The following is a 14,146-nucleotide window of genomic DNA, read 5'->3' as shown; positions in this document are numbered from 1 at the left end:
AGAGGGAAAGACATGTTTCTGGGTGGGGGCTGGTGTACCATCCCCCGGGCACAGCTCCTGCGCAGAGGCTTGATATGGAGCCCTCACCTCCACCCACCCACAGCAATCAGAGAAGAAAAGGAAATAAAAGGAATCCAAATTGGAAAAGAAGATGTAAAGCTGTCACTGTTTGCAGATGACATGATACTAGACATAGAGAATCCTAAAGATGCTACCAGAAAACTACTAGAGCTAATCAATGTATTTGGTAAAGTAGGATACAAAATTAATGCACAGAAATCTCTGGCATTCCCGTCCACTAATGATGAAGAATCTGAAAGTGAAATCAAGAAAACACTCCCGTTTACCATTGCAACAAAAAGAATAAAATACCTAAGAATAAACCTACCTAAGGAGACAAAAGACCTGTATGCAGAAAATTATAAGACACTGATGAAAGAAATTAAAGATGATACAAATAGATGGAGAGATATACCATGCTCCTGGATTGGAAGAATCGATATCGTGAAAATGACTCTACTACCCAAAGCAATCTACAGGTTCAATGCAATCCCTATCAAACTTCCACTGGCATTTTTCACAGAACTGGAACAAAACATTTCAAACTTTGTTTGGAAAAACAAAAGACTCCGAATAGCCAAAGCAATCTTGAGAACGAAAAACGGAGCTGGAGGAATCAGGCTCCCTGACTTCAGACTACACTACAAAGCTACAGTAATCAAGACAGTGTTTTACTGGCACAAAACCAGAAAGATAGATCAATGGAACAGGATAGAAAGCCCGGAGATAAACCCACGCACATATGGTCAACTGATCTTTGATCAAGGAGGCAGGAATGTACAGTGGAGAAAGGACAGCCTCTTCAATAAGTGGTGCTGGGAAAACTGGACAGGGACATGTAAAAGTATGAGATTAGATCATTCCCTAACACCATACACAAAAATAAGCTCAAAATGGATTAAAGACCTCAATGTGAGGCCAGAAACTATCAAAGTCTTAGAGGAAAACATAGGCAGAACACTCTATGACATAAATCACAGCAAGATCCTTTTGGACCCACCTCCTAGAGAAATGGAAATAAAAACAAAGATAAACAAATGGGACCTAATGAAACTTCAAAGCTTTTGCACAGCAAAGGAAACCATAAACAAGACCAAAAGACAACCCTCAGAATGGGAGAAAATATTTGCAAATGAAGCAACTGACAAAGGATTAATCTCCAAAATTTAAAAACAGCTCATGCAGCTCAATAGCAAAAAAACAAACAACCCAATCCAAAATTGGGCAGAAGACTTAAATAGGCATTTCTCCAAAGAAGATATACAGACTGCCAACAAACACATGAAAGAATGCTCAACATCATTAATCATTAGAGAAATGCAAATCAAAACTACAATGAGATATCATCTCACACCAGTCAGAATGGCCATCATCAAGAAATCTAGAAACAATAAATGCTGGAGAGGGTGTGGAGAAAAGGGAACACTCTTGCACTGCTGGTGGGAATGTGAATTGGTACAGCCACTACGGAGAACAGTATGGAGGTTCCCTAAAAGACTAAAAATCGAACCACCATATGACCCAGCAATCCCACCACTAGGCATATACCCTGAGAAAACCATAATTCAAAAAGAGGCATGTACCAGAATGTTCATTGCAGCTCTATTCACAATAGCCCGGAGATGGAAACAACCTAAGTGTCCATCATCGGATGAATGGATAAAGAAGATGTGGCACATATATACAATGGAATATTACTCAGCCATAAAAAGAAACGAAACTGAGCTATTTGTAATGAGGTGGATAGACCTAGAGTCTGTCATACGGAGTGAAGTAAGTCAGAAGGAGAAAGACAAATACCGTATGCTAACACATATATATGGAATTTTAAAAAAATGTCATGAAGAACCTAGGGTTAAAACAGGAATAAAGTCACAGACCTACTTGAGAATGGACTTGAGGATATGGGGAGGGGGAAGGGTAAGCTGTGACAAAGCGAAAGAGAGGCATGGACATATATACACTACCAAACGTAAGGTAGATAGATAGTGGGAAGCAGCCGCAGAGCACAGGGAGATCAGTTCGGTGCTTTGTGACCGCCTGGAGGGGTGGGATGGGGAGGGTGGGAGGGAGGGAGATGCATGAGGGAAGGGATGTGGGAACAGATGTATATGTATGACTGATTCACTTTGTTATAAAGCAGAAACTAATTTAAAAAATAAAAATTAAATAAAAATTAAAATAAAACAATACATACTTGGGAAGAAAAAAAAAACTTTGACTCAAGACAAGCTGGACATGGAGGAGTGAGAGAGGGCAAGGGGTAGAGGGAAAGACATGTTTCTGGGTGGGAGCTGGTGTACCATCCCCCGGGCACAGCTCCTGCGCAGAGGCCTGATAAGGAGCCCTCACCTCCACCCACCCCCTTCAACCAGAGAACTTCCAACTGCAGCTCCTCAGTAATTGAAGAGCAGGAAAGCTGGTGACTGGAGGGAGGCTGGGGGAGGGGAGGAGGAAGGACCACAGTCCACCGTTAGTCCGTCACTTAAAGGCTGGTGAAATTAATGGGGCAAATGACCCCAGTCAAAGAATTTGGCAAGTCCACGGCTTTCCTGGGTTTCACCCAGCGGCTCTGTTTCCTCGGCTATCTGGAAAGGAGGGAGAGCACTTGCGAAGAAGCCTCTGGAATGTCAGCTTCTGGGAATCTTGCTGAGGACGGGGCGGGGAGGGAGCGCTTACCGGGAAACACTGGAATACCCTAGCCGCCTTGGGGTGCCTGCGACCGGGGCTGCGGTTTCTGCGGACCTGAGCGGCAGGTGGCATCAGAGAGTCAGACCTGCTTGCGGGCACCAAGACGACACTCGGTCGGGAGACCGGGACAGGCCGCAGAAACGTGAGCAAGTGCCACTCGCAGCCCAGAGGAGAGGAAAGGAAAGCCCCAAGCATGCACCCAGCCCTGGCCCCCACGCCACGGGCTGCGTCCCAGGAGCCGTCGCCACCTCTGAGCAGCCCAGATGGGAAGGGGGTGGGGCGGAGGACGGTTCCCGCGGCGAACTGCTCGCCGAGGGCCCCGGGGCCTCTGCGGGAGCGCCAAGCCGCGCGCCTCTCCGAGCCCTGCGCGGGGCCCTCGGGCGGGAATGCGCGGAGCCGGGACGCGGTGGCGGGTAGGGGGCTGGGTCGCGCGCGGGAGAGGGCAGCAGGAGGGAGCTGGAAGAGAGTTACCGCGTGAGAGAGCGGTTAAGAGCGCGCGGTCTCTTTGGAGATGCCCTGGCCAATGGCAGAAGCGGAAGCTGTTTATATGGGCGGGGCGTCGCCACGGCAGCAGGAGACGCCTTGCGAGCGGCTACTGAGTGCCGGTCCCCGGCCGCTGGCTTTCAGAGAGGCGCCGTCGGGCGTGAGTGGCGACGAGGATTGCTGGCTGGGCCCTCGAGCTGGGAGCAGAGAGCCGCGGTGAGGGTGGGCGGTGGGAGGAATTTGTTTGAGAACCTTCCTTTGGCCCGGGCTGCGCTCTGAGCCAGGTAAGGGACGGGGAGGGCTGCAGGCCGTGGGAAGGGAGGGCGTCAGTACCAGCCCGCTCTCCCATCCGTCCCCGACGGAAGTGGTGGGCCCGGGGACTGACATCAGAGGCGTTTGGGGGACACTCACTTCCCACCCCCTTATAACTCTCTGTATTGTTTCCTTCCTTCCCCTTGATCCCCATCCTAATATCCCTTTTCAAAGATCAGACGACCTCCCCCGCCCCCCGACCCGTCGTACTGCCCTCCTGGACTCTCTCGCCCCATTTCCATTGGTTGTGGACGGAGAGAGGGGGGTTAATTCCCCGCTTTGAGGGAGAAAGGGGTGGCCTCGCATGCCCCTACACTCTTCCCTCGTTTGGCTAATTAAGTCTCCTCTAAAAGATCCAAGAGGAAAAGAGCGAGGCGAACCCCCTGTGGGTCGGACCCCCGGGCACACCTTCTGTTTCCCAGACCTCGGCAGTAAAAGATCCTCCCCAGCTGCAGGAAGGATTTTAGTAAGAGCCTCCCCCCTCGCCCACACTCTCCCCTCGGGGGTGGGGAAAGAGGGCTCAGTTCCCGCTCTGGTCCCCGCAGGCACCACACTCCGTTTGGAGGAGGCTACCCCCGGATCGCGGGATGGAAGCCCGCTTCCGGGAGGCTGCGTAACTGAAGCGGCGGGAGTCAGCGGGCCGGAGAGCTCGGCGGCCACCCTCGGCTCGGCTCGTGGATGTTGACAGCCCCCTCGGAGAGTCCCCGCAGATATGGCGGAGAGCTGGCTACGCGTCTCGGGAGCAGGGGCAGCGGAGGAGGCCGGACCGGAAGGCGGCCTGGAGGAGCCCAACGCCCTGAATGACAGCCTGACCAGCCTGCAGTGGCTGCAGGACTTCTCCTTTCTCAACGCCGAGGTCCCCGCCCTGCCTTCGGCGGACACCGACCCCCACGGCTACCACGAGCTGTCAGGCTCGGCCGAGCCGGGGTCTCCCCTGGTGGCGGACCCCGCCTGCCTGGGGCAGCCGCACACACCCGGCAAGCCCACGTCCTTGTGCACGCCGCGGAGCGCCCCCTCGGGGCTGCAGGCCTCGCCTCCCGACGACGTGGACTACGCCACCAACCCGCACGTGAAGCCGCCCTACTCGTATGCCACGCTCATCTGCATGGCCATGCAGGCCAGCAAGGCCACCAAGATCACCCTGTCGGCCATCTACAAGTGGATCACGGACAGTTTCTCTTACTTCCGCCACGCTGATCCCACCTGGCAGGTAGGGAGGCACTCCCTCCCTCCCTCCCCATGCCCGCGCGGACTGGACTCACATCCCAGATGCGCAGGCCAAGTAGGCGCGGTACGGCCAGGGCCCCGAGAGAGGAAGGCCGTCCAGGAAGGACCTCAAGGGAGCCCAGTGCTTGGACTGCTGCCCCTTTGACTTCAGAGACGGAGGAGGGAGGATGTTCAGAGGGCTGTAGGGGTGCCGACCTAGAGGTTCAAGTGGAAAGAACTTGTCACTCATCCGGCAGGCTCAGCCCAAAGACCAGGGCTGAACTATGCGTGGACACAGCCCCCCAGGGTAGGTTGATGGACTGAGGGACACATTTTTGTCCCAAGTTCTGGAATTCCTCGACACTACCCTCCTCAAGGTCAGTTTGTCAGGGCCTGACTGGAGGCAGAGCATCGTTCCTGCCAGGCTCTGCATCCCGCCTGCTTTCAGTTGGCTGGAGGGGCTCTGGGAGGGGAGAGGGGCGTGCTGCGGGGTGTGAAGGCCATCTGTGTCCCAGTGGAAGGGCTCCGGGGCCTTCCGAAAGCTGCCGTGCCAGCCCCCACCCCAAGCCCTCCCTAGTTTCCTGCCTACACTCCTCCCCCTCTTCTCATCAACCTCCCTGGGGGGACAATTACCTCAGCCACGTGCTTTCCACAGGGGCTCTTTCCTCCCACACTGGCTTCATGTTCCAAGTCTCCGGAACCTGGCACAGAGCAGCCAAGGGGCCCAGACCACCATGTAAATCTCCCAGTCTTGCCAGGGGGCACTACTCACCTGCCAGCCCCACCCACCAGGCCCCAGACCCCTGTGCCCCAGCGTGGTTTGGACTGTGCACCCAGGCGTGAACAAGGCAGGATGGTGATTCAGGCTGGGCACACACTGCCCTGAGCCTCTTCGACCATCAGGATGAGGGGCTACTTGGGGACAGAGACCCTGAGGATGCACAGATCCTTCCCTGTGGCACAGGTCACAGGATCAGAGTTCCTGTGATCACACCTATTCCACGTTTGCTTGGGCCCTGACCCTGGGGCAGGTACCATTTGTAACCTTGGTGAGAAAGCAGAGACCCTCCACCACCCCCCACCCCACCCCAAGCCTGAGAGGCCCCAGGAATGAGCGCTATGCTCTTGGCTGGGTAATAATCAACTGAGGCCTCAGAGCCTGGGGTGGGAGGAGGGGGACATGGTGGGTGAGGGCCCAGGCCAGCAGCTGGCTCTAGAAACAAGGAAAGTCATCAGATCCTCCCACACTTCATCCCCCCCGCCACACACACCCCCTCACACCCACTCACTCATTTCACAAACAGAGAAGGCCAGCCAGGCCCAGGCAGAGGGAGATGGCCGTCCAGGACCTGGGGGAGCCAAGGCCTTTGAGCAGAGGCCGCAAGCAGCGGGGTAAGGGAGGGAGGGCAGGACAGGCTGGCACTGAGAGCCACCCTGCGGCTCAGGGCTCGGATGACTGAGCAGGCAGATATCCTGGCAAAAGGGAACAAAAGCCCCCGACAGCACTCCCAGCTCCTGGTGCCCCGTGGCTGGTGTCCCAGAGCCTCCCGCTCGGAGCAGCGCCTCTGTCTCCCCTGCCCCCATCGGAGAGAAGGTGGTGGTGGGACTGGCAGTGGCGCTAGGAGCCCCCCATCACTGACCCCACCCACTCTCCCAGCTGTCTTCCTTCTCTCCTATCTCCCTGTGTCCAGAACTCCATCCGCCACAACCTGTCCCTGAAGAAGGGCTTCATCAAGATGCCCCGGGAGAAAGACGAGCCAGGCAAGGGGGGCTTCTGGCGCATCGACCCCCAGTACGCCGAGCGGCTGCTGAGTGGGGCCTTGAAGAAGCGGCGGCTGCCCCCAGTCCACATCCACCCGGCCTTTGCCCGCCAGGCCGCGCCAGAGCCCAGCGCCGCCCCATGGGCCGGGTCACTGACCGTGAGCACCGAGGCCCAGCAGCTGCTGCGGGAGTTCGAGGAGGCCACTGGGGAGGCGGGCTGGGGTGCAGGCGAGGGCAGGCTGGGGCGTAAGCGTCAACAGCCGCTGCCCAAGCAGGAGGCCAAGGTCCCGCGGCCCTCCAGCCCCCTGCTGCTGACCCCGGAGGAGCAGGGTGAGCTGGAACCCCTCAAGGGCAACTTTGACTGGGAGGCCATCTTGGACGCTGGCACGCTGGACGGGGAGCTGGGCACGCTGGAGACCTCGGAGCTGATCCCGCCGCTGAGCCCTGCCTCCCACGGGGACGTGGACCTCACCATCCATGGCCACCACATCGACTGCCCTGTTACCTGGGGGCCTCCAGTGGAGCAGGCTACCGACAGCCTGGACTTCGATGAGACCTTCCTGGCCACATCCTTCCTGGAGCACCCCTGGGACGAGAGCACCCGTAGCTCCCTGCCCCCCGAGCCCCTCTTTGAGGCCGGGGATGCCACACTGGCCTCTGACCTGCATGACTGGGCCAGCCTGGGCGCCTTCTTGTAAGAAGCCAGGCCCTGCCCCACCTCCAGACAGCACCGAAGTCTGGGCCCAGACTGCCCCCCTCCCCGCCAGTGCAGGCCCATGGACACCCTACCGCCCAGGCAGGGGCTGGGCCAGGTCACCCCACCAGGCCACACGGCCCCCAGCCCAGGCCATCCTCAGATTCTAGTCCAGCAGGCTGAGAATTGGGGCCCAGGACCAAAATTGCTGCCTCCGCTCCCCAGCCCCCCATACACACAGTGTTTCATGGATCCACTTCTTCCCTGCCCCAGAGACACGCTAAGGGCCCTGCACTATGAGAGCTGCGGCTTGGAGGGGCCCTGGCCAAGCTGGAAACATCAGTACGGGGCCCGCCCCGAACACCTTAGCTTCTGAAGCTTCTCTCTCTCCTGCTCTCCTCCCCAGGTCTCTATCCAGAGCAAGTTCCCAGGTACAACACATGCTGATTAGGTGACTGCAAATTAACACCCAAGAGGCCTCTCCCGGCAGTCTGTGAGGAGGAGCTAGGCGGAGGGGGGAAGAGAGAGGAGACAGAAAGGAGGCCGGGGTGCCGGGTGGAGCCAGGAGATTTTCTAAGGCCTCTGGGATCTTCTGGCTTCATCCCTAGAGGTGGGGCAGAGGGTATGTGTCCCTAATCTTTGAGCCCAACTTGAGGCTGAGAGCAGCGGGGAGATGGGGATCTGGGGGTTAGGGGCTGGGGCAGCCAAGCTGCAGAGGGAAAGGGCACAGACAGACTAATGTAGTGAGTGTAGCTATAGCTGAGGCTTAACTGGGAGGGACGCAGTGCTTGCTAGAACCACTGGGACCAGGAATGGGGGGATGGCCCCGTGCCCTTGCTTGCACTCCTGCAGGGGAGTGTCTTGCTCCACCATAAACGCCCTGGGCTGCATCCCACATCCACTCTCCTAACCCGTCGGGCATTTTAACCTTTTTCATAGAAAGTTATTTACAATAACAACATTTTTAAAAATAAAGTTTTAAAAAGTCTCAAAATGGACCTGCTTGCAACTTTCTCTGGGGAAAAGCATGGGCCAGTTTGGGGGAGGCCACGGCCCAAGGGGGAATGGCTGGGAGGAAGATGGGGGGCACCAAAGGCCTGCAGAGTGTCCCCTGATGCACTCCTCATGATCTCTGGGTGCCCAGAGAGAAAGGGGCTGAGAGGCGGCCCTCGGGGGTCCCCTGCAGCCAGGGCCTCGGCACCTCTATATGTGCAATGGGGAGACTGTACCCACAGCCCCGAGGAGCAGGCGGCAAAGGAGGCCCAGCCCCCTCCCTGGCCCTGGGGACTCACTCACAAAGGCCGTTCTTGCCCAGGGCTCGGCTCACGTTCCCCACCTCGCCCAAGTTGAGGGCCTGCCCAGACTCACCTGCGGTCCTCGCCTGGGCCTGTCTCCAGCTCCTCCCTCCCTTGGTCCCTTCCTGAAGGGACAGGGTGTGAGGTCAGAGGGCCCCAGCCCCTGGGGCCCCACTTGCCACCCTGGGGTTCATTCACTCCGCCCAGGGCCTTCCCTCCAATGCAGGTTGGGGCTGAGGGAGGCCATCAGGGCAGACGGAAGACAGGGTGCCTAGACCCTACAGCTCCAGCCTGTGCGGAATCAATGTACCAGAGTTCTGATGGGGAAACTGAGGCACAGCAAATATGTGACACTCAGCAGGCACCTTTCAACCCCCTCACCCCAGCTTTGCCGGGAACCCATCTCTCACCCGAGCCCGCACCTGGCCCCGCTAGCACGTCCTTGTGGTGCACAGCCCCTTCCCCCAGCACTCACGTGCACGTGCGCACAGACACACACACACACACACACACACACACAAACGGGCACTGTCCTACACAATCCTGCCCATCCTCCACGGGCCCCTTTCTCCTGAAGCCCCTTTCTTTCCTTGCACTGGAGGCTGGCTCCAGAGCACCCTGGCATTCCCCCGCCAACTTGCTGCTTTCCCTTGCTAATTATTCCAAATATTTCAGAAGGGTGCGCCCACTGCAGGGCCAGCCAGGTTGGGGCCTTACAGAGCTCAGGAGGCAGCCCATCCCCTTCCCACCGCTTGCTGAGGAGGCTGCCCCAACCTCCCTCTGAGACTCCCTTCACCCCCTAAGCAACGACTCCCTCCCTCTCCCCACCACCCTCCGGCCTTCCTCCCCACGCTCCCCAGCACTGGGGGAACATGGGGGCTCCAGCCTCTCCACTGGTCCCCAGGCTCAGCCTCCAGCCCCCGCCAAAAGGGGTACACCCTGGATTGACAGGTGGGGCCGGTCACTGTCCCCCCTCCTCACCCTCTGCCTGGGCCCATGCTGGGGGAAGAGGGGCAAGGTCAGGGGCTGGCAGAACTGCCTGCCAGGTAAGGAAAGGCTGAAGAAGCTTCTGGCTGCCAGGAAGAATCCCCAGGAGCTCCTGGAAATCCCTATGCTTGGCACTAGCGTCTCTGGGGCTGGGACCCAAACACTGGCACTTTTAAGGGTCCATGGATGCTGCCAACGAGCAGCCAAAGCTAAGAGGGGGCTCCGAAGCGGCCAGAACACAGGGCTTCACACACCCTTTCAGCAGGCAGCGTTTGGGGGTTGGCGGTGGAGGGGGCGGGAAGCGTGAGTGGATCCTGTCCCTCCTATTCATCCCTGCCCCGGCCCTTGGCTGGGTGGCTTTTTCAAAAAACGTTCAGTGACTCCGTATTTATTTAGAGATTCAATGTAATCCCAGTCAATATATATTTGGCGCCCTTAACAGTAAGTTGCAGACAGGCTGCCCCATTAGCACTAGATACTTTAGTGTGTGTTTCCTTAGAACAAGGACACGCCTCCATAATCCCAGTACCACCATCACAATCAGGAAATGAACACTGACCTGGTAATCCCATGTAACCGCAGACCCCCTTCACATCTTGCAGATCACCCCAGTAATGCTCCTCTCCATTCCAGCATCCCAATCCAGGACCCCATGTTGCACTGAGTTGTCCTTTCTCTTTTGCCCTGTGTGGCTTTGAGCCCATGACTCAAGCTCTCTGGGCAGGTTTCGCATTTCCTTTGATCTCCACTTTTGAGGTGAGAAGCCCTTCAGCCACTTCAGCCTCAGGTGTGGTACAGTCCCTTCCCAAAGCAAGAAGCCAGCTTTCTGTCTCCTCACTTTCCACCTCTTCCCTATCCTCCCTCCCCCATGTATCGCCAGCCAGGAAAGGGATGAGGGGCAATGTTCAGGAACTCAGTGTTTGGGGACCCTCGCCGTCTGCCCACGGGACAGGCCACCCCCAGCTCCAGTGACGGCAAGGCCCCCGGGATGGGATTCCATGCTGGCCTGAAGCAAATGCGCCAGGCCTCCTGAAGAGCTGAGCTGAGGGCAGGAAACACTCTTCTCCCCGCCTCTGCCCCCCTCAACATACTGGGGACCCAGACTTGAAGAAGGAAGGTCATGTCCATGGTGTCCTCCCAGATCAGCACCGACACCGTCTCCTCCATGTCCGGCTCCTACATCGCCCCTGGCATGGAAGAGGACGGGGAGGCTCTCCCCTGCCCCCGGGCCGCCAGCAGGACGCCCTCAGAAGAAGGAGACGTAAGAGAGGAGCATGGGATCGCCCTCGCCGCTCTGCTCTGCTCTGTACTCGAGTCCCAAGGAGCTCAGTCCAGGGCCTGCCAGGGAGATCGGCAAAGCCCCCCAGTGCTCAGGAGGGGAGCCCTGGAAAACACGGTACCGGGTTGTTGAATCAAAGACTCCCTCAGATGTGATCTTCCATGTGGCACCACTTCTGTCCTGAGGACTTGGTTTGGGTTTGCTGCCAGGCGAGCTGGGTAGGAGAGCCGGTGGCATCTGCACCTTGACTTTTGTTGCTCCTTTGCAGGTGACGCCAGCGGCGTCTGCAGACTGCAACTTTGCGGGCCTCGTCGCCACCGCCGAAGAGCAGGATGCAGAGGTAAGAGCAAGGTGGACGCTGGTGCCCCTCCCCGGTCAGAGGGACTGCCGGCGCTGGCACAGGATGCAAATAGGATGGGGGCTCTTCTGGAAGAAGCCTTCCAAGGTGGTGCACTTGGATCTGTTAGAGGCAGGGTGCAGAGCAGAGGGACTGTCCGGTTAGCAGAGGGCGCTGGTCTCAGCGTAATAGGCGTGGGGTGAGTTCCAGAGGGAAGTCTTCCAGGCCAGACCCTTGAGAGGGCGTTTGTCCTCCAATTCACTTAGTATTTACCTGGCACAGGCATCTCACATCTTCCTGGCACTGGGGGACACAAAGACCGAGTGACATGGCTTTTGCCTGCCCACACCCCCAATCCACCCATCCCATCCATTCCGGAGCTCCATCTGATGGAGGAATCAGAGTTATAACTCAGCGTGAGAAGTGCTCTGACGGAGGTGTGCCTGAGGTATATGGAATGCCCAGCTCCCAGTGGGGACTCTACAACTTTCTCTTGAGCCAGATGTTCTCAAAGGAGTATCTGGATGGGATTGGGGATCCTAAAGGGTTTCTGAAAGTTTTATGATCTCACGGTTTGCTTTTTCATTTGGCAACTTTGATTTCCACCTGAGAGAAACAGTGTGAGCTAAACTATTACCAAGGCTATTCCTGACAGTCCCAGGGTCCCTCTGTAAGGTGCCTCAGACCTGGTCCCCCTGTAATGTGTCTCAGACCTGGTCCCTATGGGCCGATCCTGCCTCGCCAAGCAAAATCTGCCTCTGCTGGGCCTCCCAGCCATCTCACACGGACAGGAAATGTATGGATACCATGAGGGTGATTAGTTCTGTCTTCTGACAATCAGTAGACTCATTTCACTGCTTTATGGACTCACAGTGCCTTCCTTCTGTCCTAGGGGAATGATGTTCTAGAAGAAGAGGACGGATCACCCACACAAGAAGATGGTAAAAGACCTGGTCTTTTGCTCCCTTTTATTATATTTCTTTCCCGGGTATTCTCTGAAGGGTACAGAAAGGGGCACTGGTGTGACTTGGTGGCACTGCTCAAGGGTGTGGCTTTGGGGAAAGGTCGTCTTCTTGATGGAATATCAAAGCAAGCAGGGTATCTGAGGACCTCAGCAGCCTTCCTGGCTCTTTCTGGGCCTCTGAGCCAAGGCTGCAGTAGATACATGGAGTTCTCCACCTACGTTGAGTAGATCCTGAAGCTTCTTGGGCAACTGCCATCACCTTCCTTCCTGCTTCAGCTTCTCAGCTGAGTCTCACAGAACTGCTCTAGCAGCCCCAAAGTTCATCTGCAGCAGGAGAACAGCTTCCTCCCCTTGGGGGAACCGACTGTTAGGCAGTAGGTTTTCCTGCTTTAGTGAAGAAAACGGCTGATGTTACAGTAGCAGAAGGATCACAGCCCTGGCGGCACAGCAAAGGTGAGGTGAAGAGACGTTAGCAGCTCAGCGTACACTAGTGTTTGTAGGCTATTGGCACGAGTCTCTTTACCATCGTTCAGGCCTCAAGTAGATATTTTTTTTTAATTGGAAGAGTTGGTTTACAATGTTTTGTTAGTTTCTGCTGTACAGCAACGTGAATCAATTATACATATACATATATCCACTCTTTTTTTAGATTCTTTGCCCATATAGGCCATTACAGGGTACTGAGTAGAGTCCCCTGTGCTCTACAGCAGGTCCTTATTAGTTATCTATTTTATATATAGTAGTGTGTATATGTCAATCCCAATCTCCCAATTTATCCCTCCCCTCCCTTGCCCCCCGCCATAATCATAAGTTTGTTTTCTACACCTGTGACTCTATTTCTGTTTTGTAAATAAGGTCAACCATATCTTCAGTCGGAAGAATTTGGTTTCTAGTAAGCCAAGAAGCGAAGGAACGACCTACATATAGAGCAAGGAAGTGGCGGGGGGGGGAGGGTAGGCGAGCTGGGAATCCCACCTGGGAGTGTAGGACCAGGCGTCCCAGGAACCGGTGTCTCTTCCCTCTGCTCCTCTGAGGTGCCTCCACAGAAGGGCAACCTCCAGAGCAAACCTGGATCCCAGCCTGGATGCAGATGTCACACTAGTCACCTCTGCTTTGGCCATGGCAGTTGCTTGGGGGGCGGTGTGGTGTGCAGGGGTGCGCATGCACACATGACCACTCTCTCCTGGCCAAGTAGTGCCGGAGGAGGGGTGGTCGCCCAGGCTGTGCCTCTGCCACACGCACACGCCAACCAAGCCGGGGTTGGGCGCTACCTCCCCTCGGTTGATGTCTTCAGGGCACAAGGCTCCGAGATCTCCATTGTGATTGCCGTCCCCAGTAGAATATTTGCTTCTAAAAGGCACAGGGCAGTACGTGGTTTCCGCCTGACATTCCATATGTGGTTTCCACCTGACATGCCGTACGCAGTAGATGTATGTTTCTTCCTCTCCCTTTCACCAAGGAAAAAAAAACGAGTGGGGTGCTTGAAAAAATAACATCTAAAACTGTCCCCTTCCCATCTTACACGACTGTAGGTTTCTGGTCAGCCCCTTAAAACATCCTCAGAATAGCAAATTAAGTCTCAAAGAAAATAAATCGTAATTTTGTGAACAATGCGATTCTTTGATTTGAGGTGCAAAATTACGGGACCAAAGAGCTTTAATTGCCATTTTATGTATTAGTCATTTCGCAGAGCCTTGTGGTCATAAACACACCCCACGTGCACCGACAGACACAGGCCGGAGTCCGGGGTCACTTCCCCCGTGGCTCTCCTAGCTCTTCCAGCCTGGCTTAGCTCTACTGTGGGCCCGGGTCTGCGTGTCCGAATCCCACAGACCTCCCCAGGGTCTGATTTCCCAGGAACGAAGGCTGGAAAGGGGCCAGTTAAGGAAACAGAGCAGAACAGAGCGAGAACACAAACGTACCCACACAGTTTCCTTTATTGTCCACTCTACCCACTTAATTCTTGTTTTTAATTTTAATTATTTATTTTTTTAACATATGATTTGATGTTTTTTGTCTCCATCCTTAAGATTTTTATTTTAAGGACAGCAAAGCAGAGAAAAACACAGCCAGGTCC

The 14,146-nt window shown here is 55.9% G+C and overlaps 1 protein-coding gene across 1 annotated transcript; it reads left to right on the top strand.

Annotated features, from left to right (window-relative positions):
• The first annotated feature begins 4,258 nt into the window (after nucleotides 1-4,258).
• LOC132479361 (forkhead box protein J1-like) lies at nucleotides 4,259-7,211 on the top strand. Its single transcript, XM_060083001.1, has 2 exons — nucleotides 4,259-4,756; nucleotides 6,444-7,211. Exons 1-2 carry the CDS (start codon nucleotides 4,259-4,261, stop codon nucleotides 7,209-7,211), a joined length of 1,266 nt encoding a protein of 421 aa, XP_059938984.1.
• The last annotated feature ends 6,935 nt before the right edge of the window (nucleotides 7,212-14,146 follow it).

This window comes from Mesoplodon densirostris, chromosome 18 (genome assembly GCF_025265405.1).
Source record: "Mesoplodon densirostris isolate mMesDen1 chromosome 18, mMesDen1 primary haplotype, whole genome shotgun sequence".
NCBI lineage: Eukaryota > Metazoa > Chordata > Mammalia > Artiodactyla > Ziphiidae > Mesoplodon > Mesoplodon densirostris.
This window is presented reverse-complemented; position numbering and strand designations above follow the sequence as displayed.